Source organism: Actinia tenebrosa, unplaced genomic scaffold, assembly GCF_029948245.1.
Source record: "Actinia tenebrosa isolate PJP-AT-01 unplaced genomic scaffold, QUT_ActTen_1.0 PGA_scaffold17__23_contigs__length_9995812, whole genome shotgun sequence".
Lineage (NCBI taxonomy): Eukaryota > Metazoa > Cnidaria > Anthozoa > Actiniaria > Actiniidae > Actinia > Actinia tenebrosa.
In genome coordinates, this window is record NW_028292577.1 from 6,832,462 (window position 1) to 6,847,495 (window position 15,034).

The 15,034-nt window shown below is 43.1% G+C and overlaps 1 protein-coding gene across 1 annotated transcript in view; it reads left to right on the plus strand.

The window, feature by feature from the left end:
* Window positions 1–10,435, plus strand: part of LOC148910376 (DNA-dependent protein kinase catalytic subunit-like) — a 34,393-nt gene extending 23,958 nt beyond the window's left edge. Inside the window, exons 47-54 of the mRNA XM_089031680.1 lie at window positions 5,773–5,865; window positions 6,079–6,162; window positions 6,388–6,459; window positions 6,527–6,728; window positions 7,408–7,596; window positions 8,602–8,644; window positions 8,748–8,838; window positions 9,441–10,435. Coding sequence (XP_088887806.1) covers window positions 5,773–5,865; window positions 6,079–6,162; window positions 6,388–6,459; window positions 6,527–6,728; window positions 7,408–7,596; window positions 8,602–8,644; window positions 8,748–8,838; window positions 9,441–9,645 — 979 coding nt within the window. The 3' untranslated portion in view covers window positions 9,646–10,435. The remainder of the gene's footprint in view (window positions 1–5,772; window positions 5,866–6,078; window positions 6,163–6,387; window positions 6,460–6,526; window positions 6,729–7,407; window positions 7,597–8,601; window positions 8,645–8,747; window positions 8,839–9,440) is intronic.
* Window positions 10,436–15,034: the final 4,599 nt, after the last annotated feature.

The window sequence follows — 15,034 nt, forward strand, 5'->3', positions numbered from 1 at the left end:
AAGGACATGCCTTTTAACTGCTACTAAATAAACCATTTTAAAATTCATACAAAATACGGCTGTGTTTCTTAATAACAGACTCATACTCAGGGTTAGTCTCGTACCAGTGTCTAAATATTCATTAAACTCATCGTTAATGATGAGCTTGGCGTTAGGTGCATATTCGGTGGGATGGGCGGAGCCAGGCACAAATTAGCGGTAACCATGGTCACCCTGTCACCACCCACCGAACACCTGTCACATTGACCGCGATCAGTCAATGGAATACTTACCTCTACTTACCTGTACCAGTGGTAGGGATGGCGGGCGGGAAATTAAACTCGTGTTGTAGCGTAATAGCGTAATAGCGTAATAGCGTCGTATAGCAAGTGCTAGCGATAGATAGCGATGGCGAATAAAGGTTCGCGTGGTTGGCATTAAGCTAGCGTGATCACGTGTGTAGCGTCTTATCGAATTTCGTAATGATAGCTATGATCCATATCTCATACAGGCCACAGAGATCGACTAGAATAGATTGCGACATGCTATAAACAACTTGCTAGCTGAGTCGATCAACGATCGCGTGAGGTAATAAATGCGTTGACAGCGGAGATAGCGGTATGCGTCCGGACAACGCTACTGCGAGATGTCATTGACCTCGAGTCTAACTTAGCCTAAATTACATTTAACCACATTTAAACTCATCGTTAATGATGAGCTTGGCGTTAGGTGCATATTCGGTGGGATGGGCGGAGCCAGGCACAAATTAGCGGTAACCATGGTCACCCTGTCACCACCCAATGGATTCTCCAAGGTGCTTGGAGGAGAGGGACAGGGAACCAGGACCTCCCCACCGAAGTGCACCAAGCACCAAGCTCAGGAACTGGCAACAAACAGGAGAGAGCGCAACAACGAACAAGACACATAAGCAGCAGGTTAAACAGTTTTCTTTTAATTGTTAATCTCATCTATCATTGCTGTCGTATAGAAGTTTATGACAACTGTTGCGTTACTTTGGCTAGCGCTTCGGCAGGAGTTCTGATGTAAGACAAATAGGCGGTACTGGTCCAGCGGCCTAGTGCTTGGATGAGATGGTCGGGGACGCCATTGCGAGCAGCGACTGTAGCCGCACCGATTCGAAAGCTGTGGCTAGAGAAATTGCCTGGTATACCGGCTGCTGCAAATATGCGTTTTAGCCAGGAGGACAGCAGCTCGCGCGATAAGGATTGGCCATTTTGAAGCATGAACAGAGGACCTTGGCAATTACCTCTCTTGTGCAGATAGGCACTCATCGCTGAGACCGCACATAGTGGCCAAGTGCCTAAGCCGATGTGCACGTGACAGCCTTCTCGGAAGGGATCCGTCTTAGATGCTTTTATCCATATTCGGAGACAGGAGGGTCGGTCTAACTTGTCGAAGGCCAAATCAGAAACTTGTAAATGGATGGCAGAGTCGAACTTTGAAATAAGGGGAACTGTAAATTCGGCGGATCTCAAAAAACCGAAGTAGGCCAGTGTGCAGGCAGCCCAAAACATGATGTGGTCAAAAGTTGCCAGGTCGAGGGCATTGTGTATGTGAAGCATGAGCGAGTCGGTGATGGGCAGGCGTTGCGAGGATGCCGAACCCTGTGCGCGTTTTATTCCGCGGAAGACCTGCTGAAGCCTGTGGCAGTTCGTCAGTGGATCGGCGAAACCCTGTTCAATGTGGAGGGATCGAATGGCAGACAAATAGACTTTAATGGATTTGTGCTGTATAGACTGTGACAAATGTGTGATAAAAAGGCAAAGAGTGCTTTCGTCCGTGGGGCACGTCACTGAGCCAAGCTGATTGCAAAAGTCGACGAACCTCCTTTGGGCTGACGCGTACGTACGACGTGTAGTTGGTGCGAGGCCGTTGAGTAGAAGTTCCTGGCATTGGCTGTCTAGTAGGGACCGGTTAATTGTGCGATGAGATGTGTTGGCAGTGGCGTAGCTTGTAGCTGCGCTGAAGGTGCTGCCCGTCTGAATTCCTGCCAATTAAAGCGAGACAATGCATCAGCAATCGAATTATCGATTCCGGGGATATGCTCGGATGAGAATGTAAAGCTAAACCGAGCTGCTGCGTACAGAAGGCTTCGGAGGAGCCGCATAAGAGCTGGAACTTTTGATGTTCTTTGGTTCAGGATGGCCACTACTGCTTCATTGTCTGAGCGGAAGAGCACGAGTCGTCTCGACCATTCGTGCCCCCACACATGGGCCGCTAGTACAATAGGAAAGAGTTCTTTGTACGCAATGGATTCTGTTTTCTGTGTCGCACGCCACCGACCGTTGAACCACGCCTGATTGTAGAACGCCCCATAGCCTATTGCTCCCGAGGCATCAGATATCACCTCTATGTCATGTACGACTGGGATGCCGGGGTAAAGCCAGAAGCTTACCCCGTTCCAGGAGTAGAGAAACTGGTACCACCATTCCAGATCGCGACGGAACTCCACGTTGAGTCGGATGGGATGCGCCGGGTTGCGAAAGCAGCGAAGCAGATCAATTAGGCGTCTGATGAAGGTGCGTCCGGGCCACACCACTTTGGCAGCGTGGTGAAGGTGGCCTATTAGCGACTCAAGCTCGCGCTTGTTGCAGTGTCGGCGCGACCGCCACCTGGTTATCAGCTGCTGCAGGTTCGAGAGTTTGTCTGCAGGCAAACGAGCAATTTGATTAATTGAATCTAATTCGATTCCTAAGACTACTAGAGTCGAAGCAGGTCCGATACATTTGCCCGGATGTAGGGGGAGGCCAAGGTCTTCGCACAACCGTACCGATGTGGTGAGATTGTGTGCGCATGCGTCCGAGCATGGGGGCCCCGCCATGACAAAATCATCTAAATAATGGACTAAGTGTGAAACTGCATAATTGTTAGCTAGAATCCATTCCACCATAGCGGCCACCGAATTGAATATAAATGGAGCTGAGCGAAGGCCAAAAGGTAGCGCAAGATCTACAAAGTATTTGTCTTTCCACCGCATGCCTAATAAATGTCTGTCGGATGGATGGATGGGGATATTACGATATGCTGATTCGACATCAAACTTAGCCATCATTGCACCGACGCCTAATTTGGACACCATTTTGACTATTTCGTCGACTGTGACGTACTGCAACGTAAATTCCTCACGGTTGATCCCATCGTTAACGCTATACCCCCTGGGCGATGATAAATCGACTATCAGCCTCCATTTACCCGGCTGCCCGCGCTTGGGAATTACTCCAAAACTGCTGATCTGCAAGTTAGGCAATGGAGGATGAACGAAGGGCCCTGCAACCCTACCCCGAAGGATTTCATTTTGAAGATAGCAATCAATCACCACTGGGTTTTGCATGGCGGATTGTTTGTTGTTTTTGGCCAATTTGAGCTTCATCGAGTGCTGAAAGCCGATGTGGAAGCCATCATGGATGCCATCTAAAACGTATGCCACCTTGACGGGGTCAGGGTGTAATTTTAACTCCCTTGCAAAGCAATCCACACGGAGAGGGGTAACCTCGGAGACAGAAGGGAGGCCACACAACGCTGAAATGAATACGCAAAGTCACACAACAGATGGTACAAAGACTTTGAATGAATTATACAATTAATGTGAACATTACAAAGCCGATTAGCCGCGAAGTAAGAGTAAATAAACATCAGCCCAGAGCGTAGATTATGGCGTGCCGATGACCTGAGCCATCAGGAGATAAGAGCTAAAATGTCACGGCGCGTCGCGCTGTCTCGTTGAGATAAACGAACTGACAGGAGACATGTTAAGTAGCGCTAAATGAAGTGACGTGACGTGTCAACATAGCAAGAACAAATATGCAAACAACGCCTCGGACCACGAACCGATAGCACGGAACAGAATACATGCCAAGAAACGGCACGCTATGGGAATTTTTTAAGACGCACAGTAGTATCAAATATAAGACTCCAGAAAGGCAATTCTGGTCACGGCAGTGTAGCATGATAACTAAGAGCTAATAAACTTGATAGGTATAACATAAACATGAGTTACCCATGACCGATAAACAAAATAATGACTAACAAAGCATGATATAAAAAACTTTTTGAAAGCTAGCGTCTTTTAGTTTTCAATTTATCTGCTGAAAGCTCGGGAGACGGAGTTCGTCGTTTTCGCTCCGTCTCAGTTTTTTCTTTGAAAAATTCCGGGCACTCTACGAGGCGGTGACGACCAGCACACGAAGAGCATTTGTGGGCAAAACGGCACAAGGAGAAGCGCGAGGAACATTGCCCTTTGTTCCATGAACGACAGATGACACCACTGCTGTTTGAACCCCTTGGTTGCTCCTCATCGCCATTGTGGGAAAAGCTAGCACGATGCGCTGGACCAGCCGTGTAGAAGCTATACAACTGCGTGTCGATGTTAGCCCAGTTGGTAAGGCTAGTCGCGGCCGCGTGCTCCCGAAAGGCCTTATCATAATTCAGCCAAGCTTTACCGCCGAACTGCCTGTACGTGCGTATGATGAGCAGCTTATAAAGCGATAGATCCTTCCAGCGGTGGGGGAAGTACTCAGACATCACCAGGGCGTAGCTAGTGAATGTCTCAATCCATGTAACTATGTCCTCGATCTTGCGTTTATTACGCTTAGGCCCAGCAGTCAAAACAATATGGCCGTCGAGGAACACTTGTGGCTCGGTTGCCGCCTCGACCAAATTGGACGGGATTAGCTCGCCTAAATCAAGGAACTTCCCGCTAACGATATGCGTGACTAATTTGGCCGGGACCGGAGAAGCACCAGGTCCAATAACAAAGGGCTGAACAACTGCTGGCGTTGCGAAGGTCTTTGACGACGTGAGGGAGCCAGATAAAACCGTAGTCGTTGAGCTGGGAGGACCGCCAACAGCTCCTAGCGAACGAGCTTGCGGGATAGGCAAAGTCACTATGCTAGCGGTACTAGTTGTATTTACGCTCGCGAGCGAGAACGTGTTTACAAAGTTTGGTACTAACACATTGGACGTACCTGGTGTGTCCTGGGCTGTTGACTGCAGTGGCAATACTGGTTGGCTTGTCGTTGCTGCAGGCGATTGCGAGATGGCCGTTTGCTGTGTAGCGGCAAGAACAGCCCTGACTACTTCGTCCACGAGCTCCCGTCGGTATTCCTGTGAGAGTGTCACGGTGGACGTTGATTGCGGAGTGCTGCTGAGCGGATTTCGTTCAGGAACCTCTTCGTTGAGGTTTGTCAGCGAACGTTTCGGTGGCATGATGAAAAATTAAATTAAACTCGTGTTGTAGCGTAATAGCGTAATAGCGTAATAGCGTCGTATAGCAAGTGCTAGCGATAGATAGCGATGGCGAATAAAGGTTCGCGTGGTTGGCATTAAGCTAGCGTGATCACGTGTGTAGCGTCTTATCGAATTTCGTAATGATAGCTATGATCCATATCTCATACAGGCCACAGAGATCGACTAGAATAGATTGCGACATGCTATAAACAACTTGCTAGCTGAGTCGATCAACGATCGCGTGAGGTAATAAATGCGTTGACAGCGGAGATAGCGGTATGCGTCCGGACAACGCTACTGCGAGATGTCATTGACCTCGAGTCTAACTTAGCCTAAATTACATTTAACCACATCAAATGCCAATGGTAAAGTAAAGAATGCACAACTTCATCAAAATACAAACACTTTAAAATACCACAGACCTTCACAGAGGTACATTAAGGCTAACCCTAAGCAACAGAGAACTTGAAACTATGTAATTTCTTTTTCTTCTTCTTCTTCTTTCATTCATATTATCTTTTCTTTTCTTTTTTCTTTAATTTTAAGAGTGGGTTTGATTGAATGGGTGACCAACACAAGACCACTAAAAGAATTTATATCACAAGCGATGACACCTGGAGAAAGACAACAGAGAGTCACGTGAGTATCAAATTGATAATACACCCCATTCAGCATGTGCCTCTCCCTTGTATTGGGATACCTGTGCACATTCTGAAAGATGAATGAAAAGGACTGTGATCATATAAGAGAGGAAGTCATTCTCAGGTTCCCTCTTCCTCCACTTGCAGCAGGATGACCAAAGAAGACAAATAGTTTTATTTTATTCACCAAAAAAACTATAATATTTTGCAGTGATAAACCACGTGAGTTGCATGACAGGTGGCTGAGAAAGTATGCAAATGTTGATGATAACTCTAAATACCATGTTATGTACAGGTCAGTAAGAGAATGGAAGAGAAATCTTTATTAATTATTCTAAGGTTGAGGAGAAAAGGATTGAGTTGGCATTGCAGTGCATTGTGGGACCGCTTTAGGTGACAAAATAAATGCCATCCTGGAAAAATGACCCCTAAAGCAAAAATGCACTTCAATACCAATTCGACCCATTGTTCCTATCAACTTTGGAATGCTGGCTATGTTGTTGTTGTTGTTGTTTTTTAGTAAAGCAAGTCGAACAGAAGTAGAATTTGACTTCCACGAGAAACAAGCATTCGTGCCATGGGATTTATTAAGGTACATAATTCTTTTTATTGTCTCAAATCTTTATATTTGAGAAACTGATTTTATTTTTTTCTGGCAGGCGAGCCTTTGAGCAGTTGTCAGCATCACCAGAAGCCTACTTGATGCTTCGTTCCCACTTCGCCCGTATGCATGCATGTTTATGTATCTGTCAATACCTGATTGGGATCGGTGATCGACACTTGTCAAACTTTATGGTGGACATTAAGACTGGAGGAATGGTTGGCATTGACTTTGGTCATGCTTTTGGTTCTGCTACACAGGTGAACAATCCTACCCCCTATCCCTCCACTACCACCAAAAATCATCTATGGGGGGAGGGGTTGCTCAAGTGTACTGTTAGCTCCTTTGTTTATCCACCTAGAAGCTTTTATTAGCATTTTAAAAAATAGACCTCTTTACCTTGGGCTTAATGTTTTCCCATATTTTCAGAACATGTGACTGTGTCATTCTCTTGAAAAAAAAATTATTGGTATGAGTTGTATCCATACTCATGTGTCTTCTCTTGTGCAACTGTTAAACAAAGAAATGATACTCTAGGGAATATGTTGTTTGAGATGGAAAAACTTTACTCCTAAGCTAAAGAGGTCTCTTTTAAAACCTCTTAGCCATAACATTGTACCCTTTTTGTACCCTTGAATTTTTTTTCTAAATTCCTATCATACACCTCTCAATCAAAGTAATTAAACTGAAACGTGTTTTTTTTATTTATAGGGATTTTTTAAATATCATTTTTTACAATTTTTTTACAGCCATTTGCAATAGAAAAAAAAAGTAGAAAAATACACACTAAATGCTTTCTTTTAATAAATAACAATAGTGACAATAATTTTAAATAACTAATTATTTTTAATATTTTTTTAAAATAATATTTGATTTTTTAATAATTTATTAATTTATTACTTTCAAAGTGAAAAAAGTATTTTCTGAATTTCTTCTCAGTTCCTACTCATTCCTGAGCTTATGCCATTCCGTCTAACACGTCAAATTGTGAACTTTCTCTTGCCGTTGAAAGAAAGTGGCTTGTTGCGCAGCACGATGATCCATACTCTAAGAGCCCTGCGAGAGAATCACGAACTGCTTCTCAGCACTATGGATGTGTTTGTGAAAGAACCGCTACTCGACTGGAAGGTACAGACACCAATTATGCAGTATTTACTGATTTAGTTTCTTCTCACTTTTTAAAAAAATCACCATATTTTATGCAGTTGACCAAATCCATTTGGGTGTATTGTTTTTCCATCTCAGATCCACATCAAACTCACCCTACTCTGACATCACACCCATCTACCTCATCCCTTTCACCTAACCACTTGACCCACATCACACTTACCCTACTGAGACATCACACCCATCCACCTCATCCCTTTACCTAACCACTTGACCCACATCACACTCACCCTCCTCACCTACCCAGACATCACACCCATCCACCTCATCCCTTTCACCTAACCACTTGACCCACATCACACCCACCCTACTCATCCATCACACCCATCCACCTCATCCCCTTCACCTAACCACTTGACCCATGTCACACCCACACTACTCAGACAATACACCTAACCTACTCAGACATCACACCCATCCACCTCATCCCCTTCACCTAATCACTTATCACACCCACCCTACTGAGACATTACACCCATCCACCTCATCCCCTTCATCTAACCACTTGACCCACATCACACCCACCCTACTCATCCACCTCATCCCCTTCACCTAATCACTTATCACACCCACCCTACTGAGACATTACACCCATCCACCTCATCCCCTTCATCTAACCACTTGACCCACATCACACCCACCCTACTCATCCACCTCATCCCCTTCATCTAACCACTTGACCCACATCACACCCACCCTACTGAGACATCACAACCATCCACCTCATCCCCTTCACCTAACCACTTGACCCACATCACACCCACCCTACTCAGACATCACAACCATCCACCTCACCCATCCCCTGCACCTTATCCCCTTCATCTAACCACTAGACCCACATCACACTTTTCTCTTTAAACTAGCCCAATCGTATGTCTTACTCAGACACTACATCCATTCACCTCAACAAGCAGACAAAACCCCAACCCGTATCATTTTTTTAAATAAACCACGTTGCTTCAACAGGCTTATGCTCGCAATCAAGCAAAAATGCATGGCTTAAATTCAGGTAAAATATACAATTTTCTGATGTCGTTGTGCCAGAATGTCTCTTCTAAATCCTCGACGATTGCTTTTGTCAATACAATGGAATCTTTTCCTTTCTATAATAGAAGATGAAGAGGACGTCGTTTGGTACCCACGAGAAAAGGTAGAGACAGCAAAAAAGAAGCTCTGTGGTGCCAACCCTGCCTACCTTACCAGGTATGTAGAGCACAAACCTAATAGCACGTATTGTTGGTATTACTCAGTCTTAGTTGTAGTCTTTATCATCATCGTTGTCATCATCATCACTATCGTTCATCATATTCATTCATTATCTTTAAGCATCGTCAGTCGTTAACGTAATTAACAACATCATCTTCCATTATTATTATTATTATTATTATCATGATTCATTGTATTTATTCATCTTCACCGTTAGCATCAGTCATCATCATTATCCCCAATGTCAACATCACCATCATCATTATCATCAGTCATCATCATCATCATCCCCATTGTCAACAACACCATCATCATTATCATCAGTCATCATCATCATCCCCATTGTCAACAACACCATCATCATTATCATCAGTCATCATCATCATCATCCCCATTATCAACATCACCATCATCATTATCATCAGTCATCATCATCACTGTCATCATCATCATAAACACCATTATGATCGACATAACCATTTTCATCAGTCATTGTCATCATCGTGTAGTCACTGATGCCCGCATTCTTTGAAAAAATCAAATTCCATAAGAAAATTCCAATTCTTGAAAATTACAACCTAAGCTTATTTTTCCAACAGGAATGAAATAAGGTTGGGCCATAAGAACAGGAAATGGATAGACGCCATGGAGACTGTCTGTATCGGTGATCCAAACGTCAACATACGAGCTAAGAAGCCTGAGGTTGGGTTGCCTGTGGAGGATCAAGTTGACTGTCTCATCGATCAAGCAACTGATTCAAATATTCTCGGAAGAACTTACCATGGATGGGAACCTTGGATGTGATTTGTCTATTGGATTGCTGCTTGACTATGATTGGTTCAGCGCCTAGCTAATTCCAATATTCTTGGAAGAACCTACATGGGGTGGGCTCCTTGGATGTGATTGGTCAATTAGCTTGCGGCTTGACTTTGATTGGTTCGACCAACCCCTTGGTTGTAATTGGTTTATTAACTTGTTGTGTGCCTGTTGCTTTATGGACTTATATCCTTATCTGCCATTTCTACTTGCCACTTCAGTGCCATTGGTTGATAATCCTGAAACTTCAATGTGATTGGTCCATTGACTGGCAGCTTGAAAATTATTGGTCAAGTTGAAGTGGTTCTAAGCACTTCTAAAGACTTCTTTCACATGGATCAGTGGCTCCAAATATTACACCTAATTCTAAACGAAGTTGACTAGCTTCATATTAATTAGTAATTAGTGTTTCACGGATTTACTGTGGTCACTCTAAAGGCCGGTTTAGACGGTACGATTTTCGCCTACAACTCTCGTATACAACACGCTCGCCTCTGTCGTAGGCGAGTTGTAGGCTTGATTTACACGCTACGACTCGAGTTGTAGAATGACGCAAGCGTGTTGTATACGATAGCTGTAGGCGAAAATTGTACCGTCTAAACCAGCCTTAAGACATGATTTTTTGTGTTCTCTCACTTACTTTGACTTCATCAGAAATATAAATAAAATTACAATAAGTGTGATATAGTAATTCATAAAAAATTAACATTCATAAAGGTACATAAAAAATAACGATCCATATATAGTCGTATATTTGATTAAAGAGATAAAAATGCAACAGACACGCCTTCGCTTTATTTTAAAACATCCTTGTTTATGAAAACTTCAAAGAACTATTTTTTCAACTTCTCTTAACCCCTATCAAACTAAAAACTTTCTTTTTCTTACCTTATCACACATAAAAAAATTCGGAATCAAAAGGGCGAGGAACGCCTGGTCAACATCGTGATTTTTACACCAGCTCAAAATGTTTAAATTTGAGCTTAATCCGTTGGTGTAAAAGTCATGAAAATCAGCAGGCGTTCCTCGCTCTCATTTGCATGACGGCTTCTGGTTTTTCGTGTTTTACCAAAGTTTTCCAAGTAAAACCCCTCATTCATAAGTTTCCCACGCTTTGGGGAGTTCCATGGGCTATCCCCTTGGGATTAGCGGCATTTCCGAGCACTTTTCGAAAAAGGGTTAACATTTTGACTAAACATTTTATATAAAAAGGGCGAGGAACGCCTGGTGAATATCGTGATTTTTACACCAGCTCAAAATGTTTAAATTTGAGCTTAATCCGTTGGTGTAATAGTCATGAAAATCAGCAGGCGTTCCTCGCTCTCATTTGCATGACGGCTTCTGGTTTTTCGTGTTTTTTCAAAGTTTTCCAAGTAAAGCCCCTCATTCATATATTTTCCCACGCTTTGGGGAGTTTCATGGGCTATCCCCTTGGGATTAGGGGCACTTCCGAGCACTTTTCGAAAAAGGGTTAACATTTTGAACAAACATTTTATGTAAAAAGGGCGAGGAACGCCTGGTGAATGTCGTGATTTTTACACCATCTCAAAATGTTTAATTTTGAGCTTAATCCGTTGGTGTAATAGTCATGAAAATCAGCAGGCGTTCCTCGCTCTCATTTGCATGACGGCTTCTGGTTTTTCGTGTTTTTCCAAAGTTTTTCAAGTAAAACCCCTCATTCATAAGTTTCCCACGCTTTGGGGAGTTCCATGGGCTATCCCCTTGGGATTAGGGGCATTTCCGAGCACTTTTCGAAAAAGGGTTAACATTTTGACCAAAAATCCGGTATCAAAAAGGCGAGGAACGCCTGGTGAATATCGTGATTTTTACACCAGCTCAAAATGTTTAATTTTGAGCTTAATCCGTTGGTGTAAAAGTCATGAAAATCAGCAGGCGTTCCTCGCTCTGATTTGCATGACGGCTTCTGGTTTTTCGGGTCTTACCAAAGTTTTCCAAGTAAAACCCCTCATTCATAAGTTTCCCACGCTTTGGGGAGTTTCATGGGCTATCCCCTTGGGATTAGGGGCATTTCCGATCACTTTTCGAAAAAGGGTTAACATTTTGACCAAAAATCCGGTATCAGAAAGGCGAGGAACGCCTGGTGAATATCGTGATTTTTACACCAGCTCAAAATGTTTAATTTTGAGCCTAATCCGTTGGTGTAATAGTCATGAAAATCAGCAGGCAGTCCTCGCTCTCATTTGCATGACGGCTTCTGGTTTTTCGTGTTTTTCCAAAGTTTTCCAAGTAAAACCCCTCATTCATAAGTTTCCCACGCTTTGGGGAGTTCCATGGGCTATCCCCTTGGGATTATGGGCATTTCCGAGCACTTTTCGAAAAAGGGTTAACATTTTGACTAAACATTTTATATAAAAAGAGCGAGGAACGCCTAGTGAATATCGCGATTTTTACACCAGCTCAAAATGTTTAAATTTGAGATTAATCCGTTGGTGTAAAAGTCATGAAAATCAGCAGGCGTTCCTCGCTCTCATTTGCATGACGGCTTCTGGTTTTTCGTGTTTTACCAAAGTTTTCCAAGTAAAACCCCTCATTCATAAGTTTCCCACGCTTTGGGGAGTTCCATGGGCTATCCCCTTGGGATTAGGGGCACTTCCGAGCACTTTTCGAAAAAGGGTTAACATTTTGAACAAAAGTCCGGTATCAAAAGGGCGAGGAACGCCTAGTGAATATCGTGATTTTTACACCAGCTCAAAATGTTTAATTTTGAGCTTAATCCGTTGGTGTAATAGTCATGAAAATCAGCAGGCGTTCCTCGCTCTCATTTGCATGACGGCTTCTGGTTTTTCGTGTTTTTCCAAAGTTTTCCAAGTAAAACCCCTCATTCATAAGTTTCCCACGCTTTGGGGAGTTCCATGGGCTATCCCCTTGGGATTATGGGCATTTCCGAGCACTTTTCGAAAAAGGGTTAACATTTTGACTAAACATTTTATATAAAAAGAGCGAGGAACGCCTAGTGAATATCGTAATTTTTACACCAGCTCAAAATGTTTAAATTTGAGCTTAATCCGTTGGTGTAAAAGTCATGAAAATCAGCAGGCGTTCCTCGCTCTCATTTGCATGACGGCTTCTGGTTTTTCGTGTCTTACCAAAGTTTTCCAAGTAAAACCCCTCATTCATAAGTTTCCCACGCTTTGGGGAGTTCCATGGGCTATCCCCTTGGGATTAGGGGCATTTCCGAGCACTTTTCGAAAAAGGGTTAACATTTTGACCAAAAATCCGGTATCAAAAAGGCGAGGAACGCCTGGTGAATATCGTGATTTTTACACCAGCTCAAAATGTTTAATTTTGAGCTTAATCCGTTGGTGTAATAGTCATGAAAATCAGCAGGCGTTCCTCGCTCTCATTTGCATGACGGCTTCTGGTTTTTCGTGTTTTTCCCAAGTTTTCCAAGTAAAACCCCTCATTCATAAGTTTCCCACGCTTTGGGGAGTTCCATGGGCTATCCCCTTGGGATTATGGGCATTTCCGATCACTTTTCGAAAAAGGGTTAACATTTTGACTAAACATTTTATATAAAAAGGGCGAGGAACGCCTAGTGAATATCGTGATTTTTACACCAGCTCAAAATGTTTAAATTTGAGCTTAATCCGTTGGTGTAAAAGTCATGAAAATCAGCAGGCGTTCCTCGCTCTGATTTGCATGACGGCTTCTGGTTTTTCGTGTTTTTTCAAAGTTTTCCAAGTAAAACCCCTCATTCATATATTTTCCCACGCTTTGGGGAGTTTCATGTGCTATCCCCTTGGGATTAGGGGCACTTCCGAGCACTTTTCGAAAAAGGGTTAACATTTTGAACAAACATTTTATATAACAAGGGCGAGGAACGCCTGGTGAATGTCGTGATTTTTACACCAGCTCAAAATGTTTAAATTTGAGCTTAATCCGTTGGTGTAATAGTCATGAAAATCAGCAGGCGTTCCTCGCTCTCATTTGCATGACGGCTTCTGGTTTCTCGTGTCTTACCAAAGTTTTTCAAGTAAAACCCCTCATTCATAAGTTTCCCACGCTTTGGGGAGTTCCATGGGCTATCCCTTGGGATTATGGGCATTTCCGAGCACTTTTCGAAAAAGGGTTAACATTTTGACTAAACATTTTATATAAAAAGAGCGAGGAACGCGTAGTGAATATCGTGATTTTTACACCAGCTCAAAATGTTTAAATTTGAGCTTAATCCGTTGGTGTAAAAGTCATGAAAATCAGCAGGCATTCCTCGCTCTCATTTGCATGACGGCTTCTGCTTTTTCGTGTTTTACCAAAGTTTTCCAAGTAAAACCCCTCATTCATAAGTTTCCCACCCTTTGGGGAGTTCCATGGGCTATCCCCTTGGGATTAGGGGCATTTCCGATCACTTTTCGAAAAAGGGTTAACATTTTGACCAAAAATCCGATATCAAAAAGGCGAGGAACGCCTGGTGAATATCGTGATTTTTACACCAGCTCAAAATGTTTAATTTTGAGCTTAATCCGTTGGTGTAATAGTCATGAAAATCAGCAGGCGTTCCTCGCTCTCATTTGCATGACGGCTTCTGGTTTTTCGTGTTTTTCCAAAGTTTTTCAAGTAAAACCTCTCATTCATAAGTTTCCCACGCTTTGGGGAGTTCCATGGGCTATCCCCTTGGGATTAGGGGCATTTCCGATCACTTTTCGATAAAGGGTTAACATTTTGACCAAAAATCCGGTATCAAAAAGGCGAGGAACGCCTGGTGAATATCGTGATTTTTACACCAGCTCAAAATGTTTAATTTTGAGCTTAATCCGTTGGTGTAATAGTCATGAAAATCAGCAGGCGTTCCTCGCTCTCATTTGCATGACGGCTTCTGGTTTTTCGTGTTTTTCCAAAGTTTTCCAAGTAAAACCCCTCATTCATAAGTTTCCCACGCTTTGGGGAGTTCCATGGGCTATCCCCTTGGGATTAGGGGCATTTCCGAGCACTTTTCGAAAAAGGGTTAACATTTTGACAAAAAATCCGGTATAAAAAAGGCGAGGAACGCCTAGTGAATATCGTGATTTTTACACCAGCTCAAAATGTTTAATTTTGAGCTTAATCCGTTGGTGTAATAGTCATGAAAATCAGCAGGCGTTCCTCGCTCTCATTTGCATGACGGCTTCTGGTTTTTCGTGTTTTTCCAAAGTTTTCCAAGTAAAACCCCTCATTCATAAGTTTCCCACGCTTTGGGGAGTTCCATGGGCTATCCCCTTGGGATTATGGGCATTTCCGATCACTTTTAGAAAAAGGGTTAACATTTTGAAAAAACATTTTATGTAAAAAGGGCGAGGAACGCCTTGTGAATATCGTGATTTTTACACCAGCTATAAATGTTTAATTTTGAGCTTAATCCGTTGGTGTAATAGTCATGAAA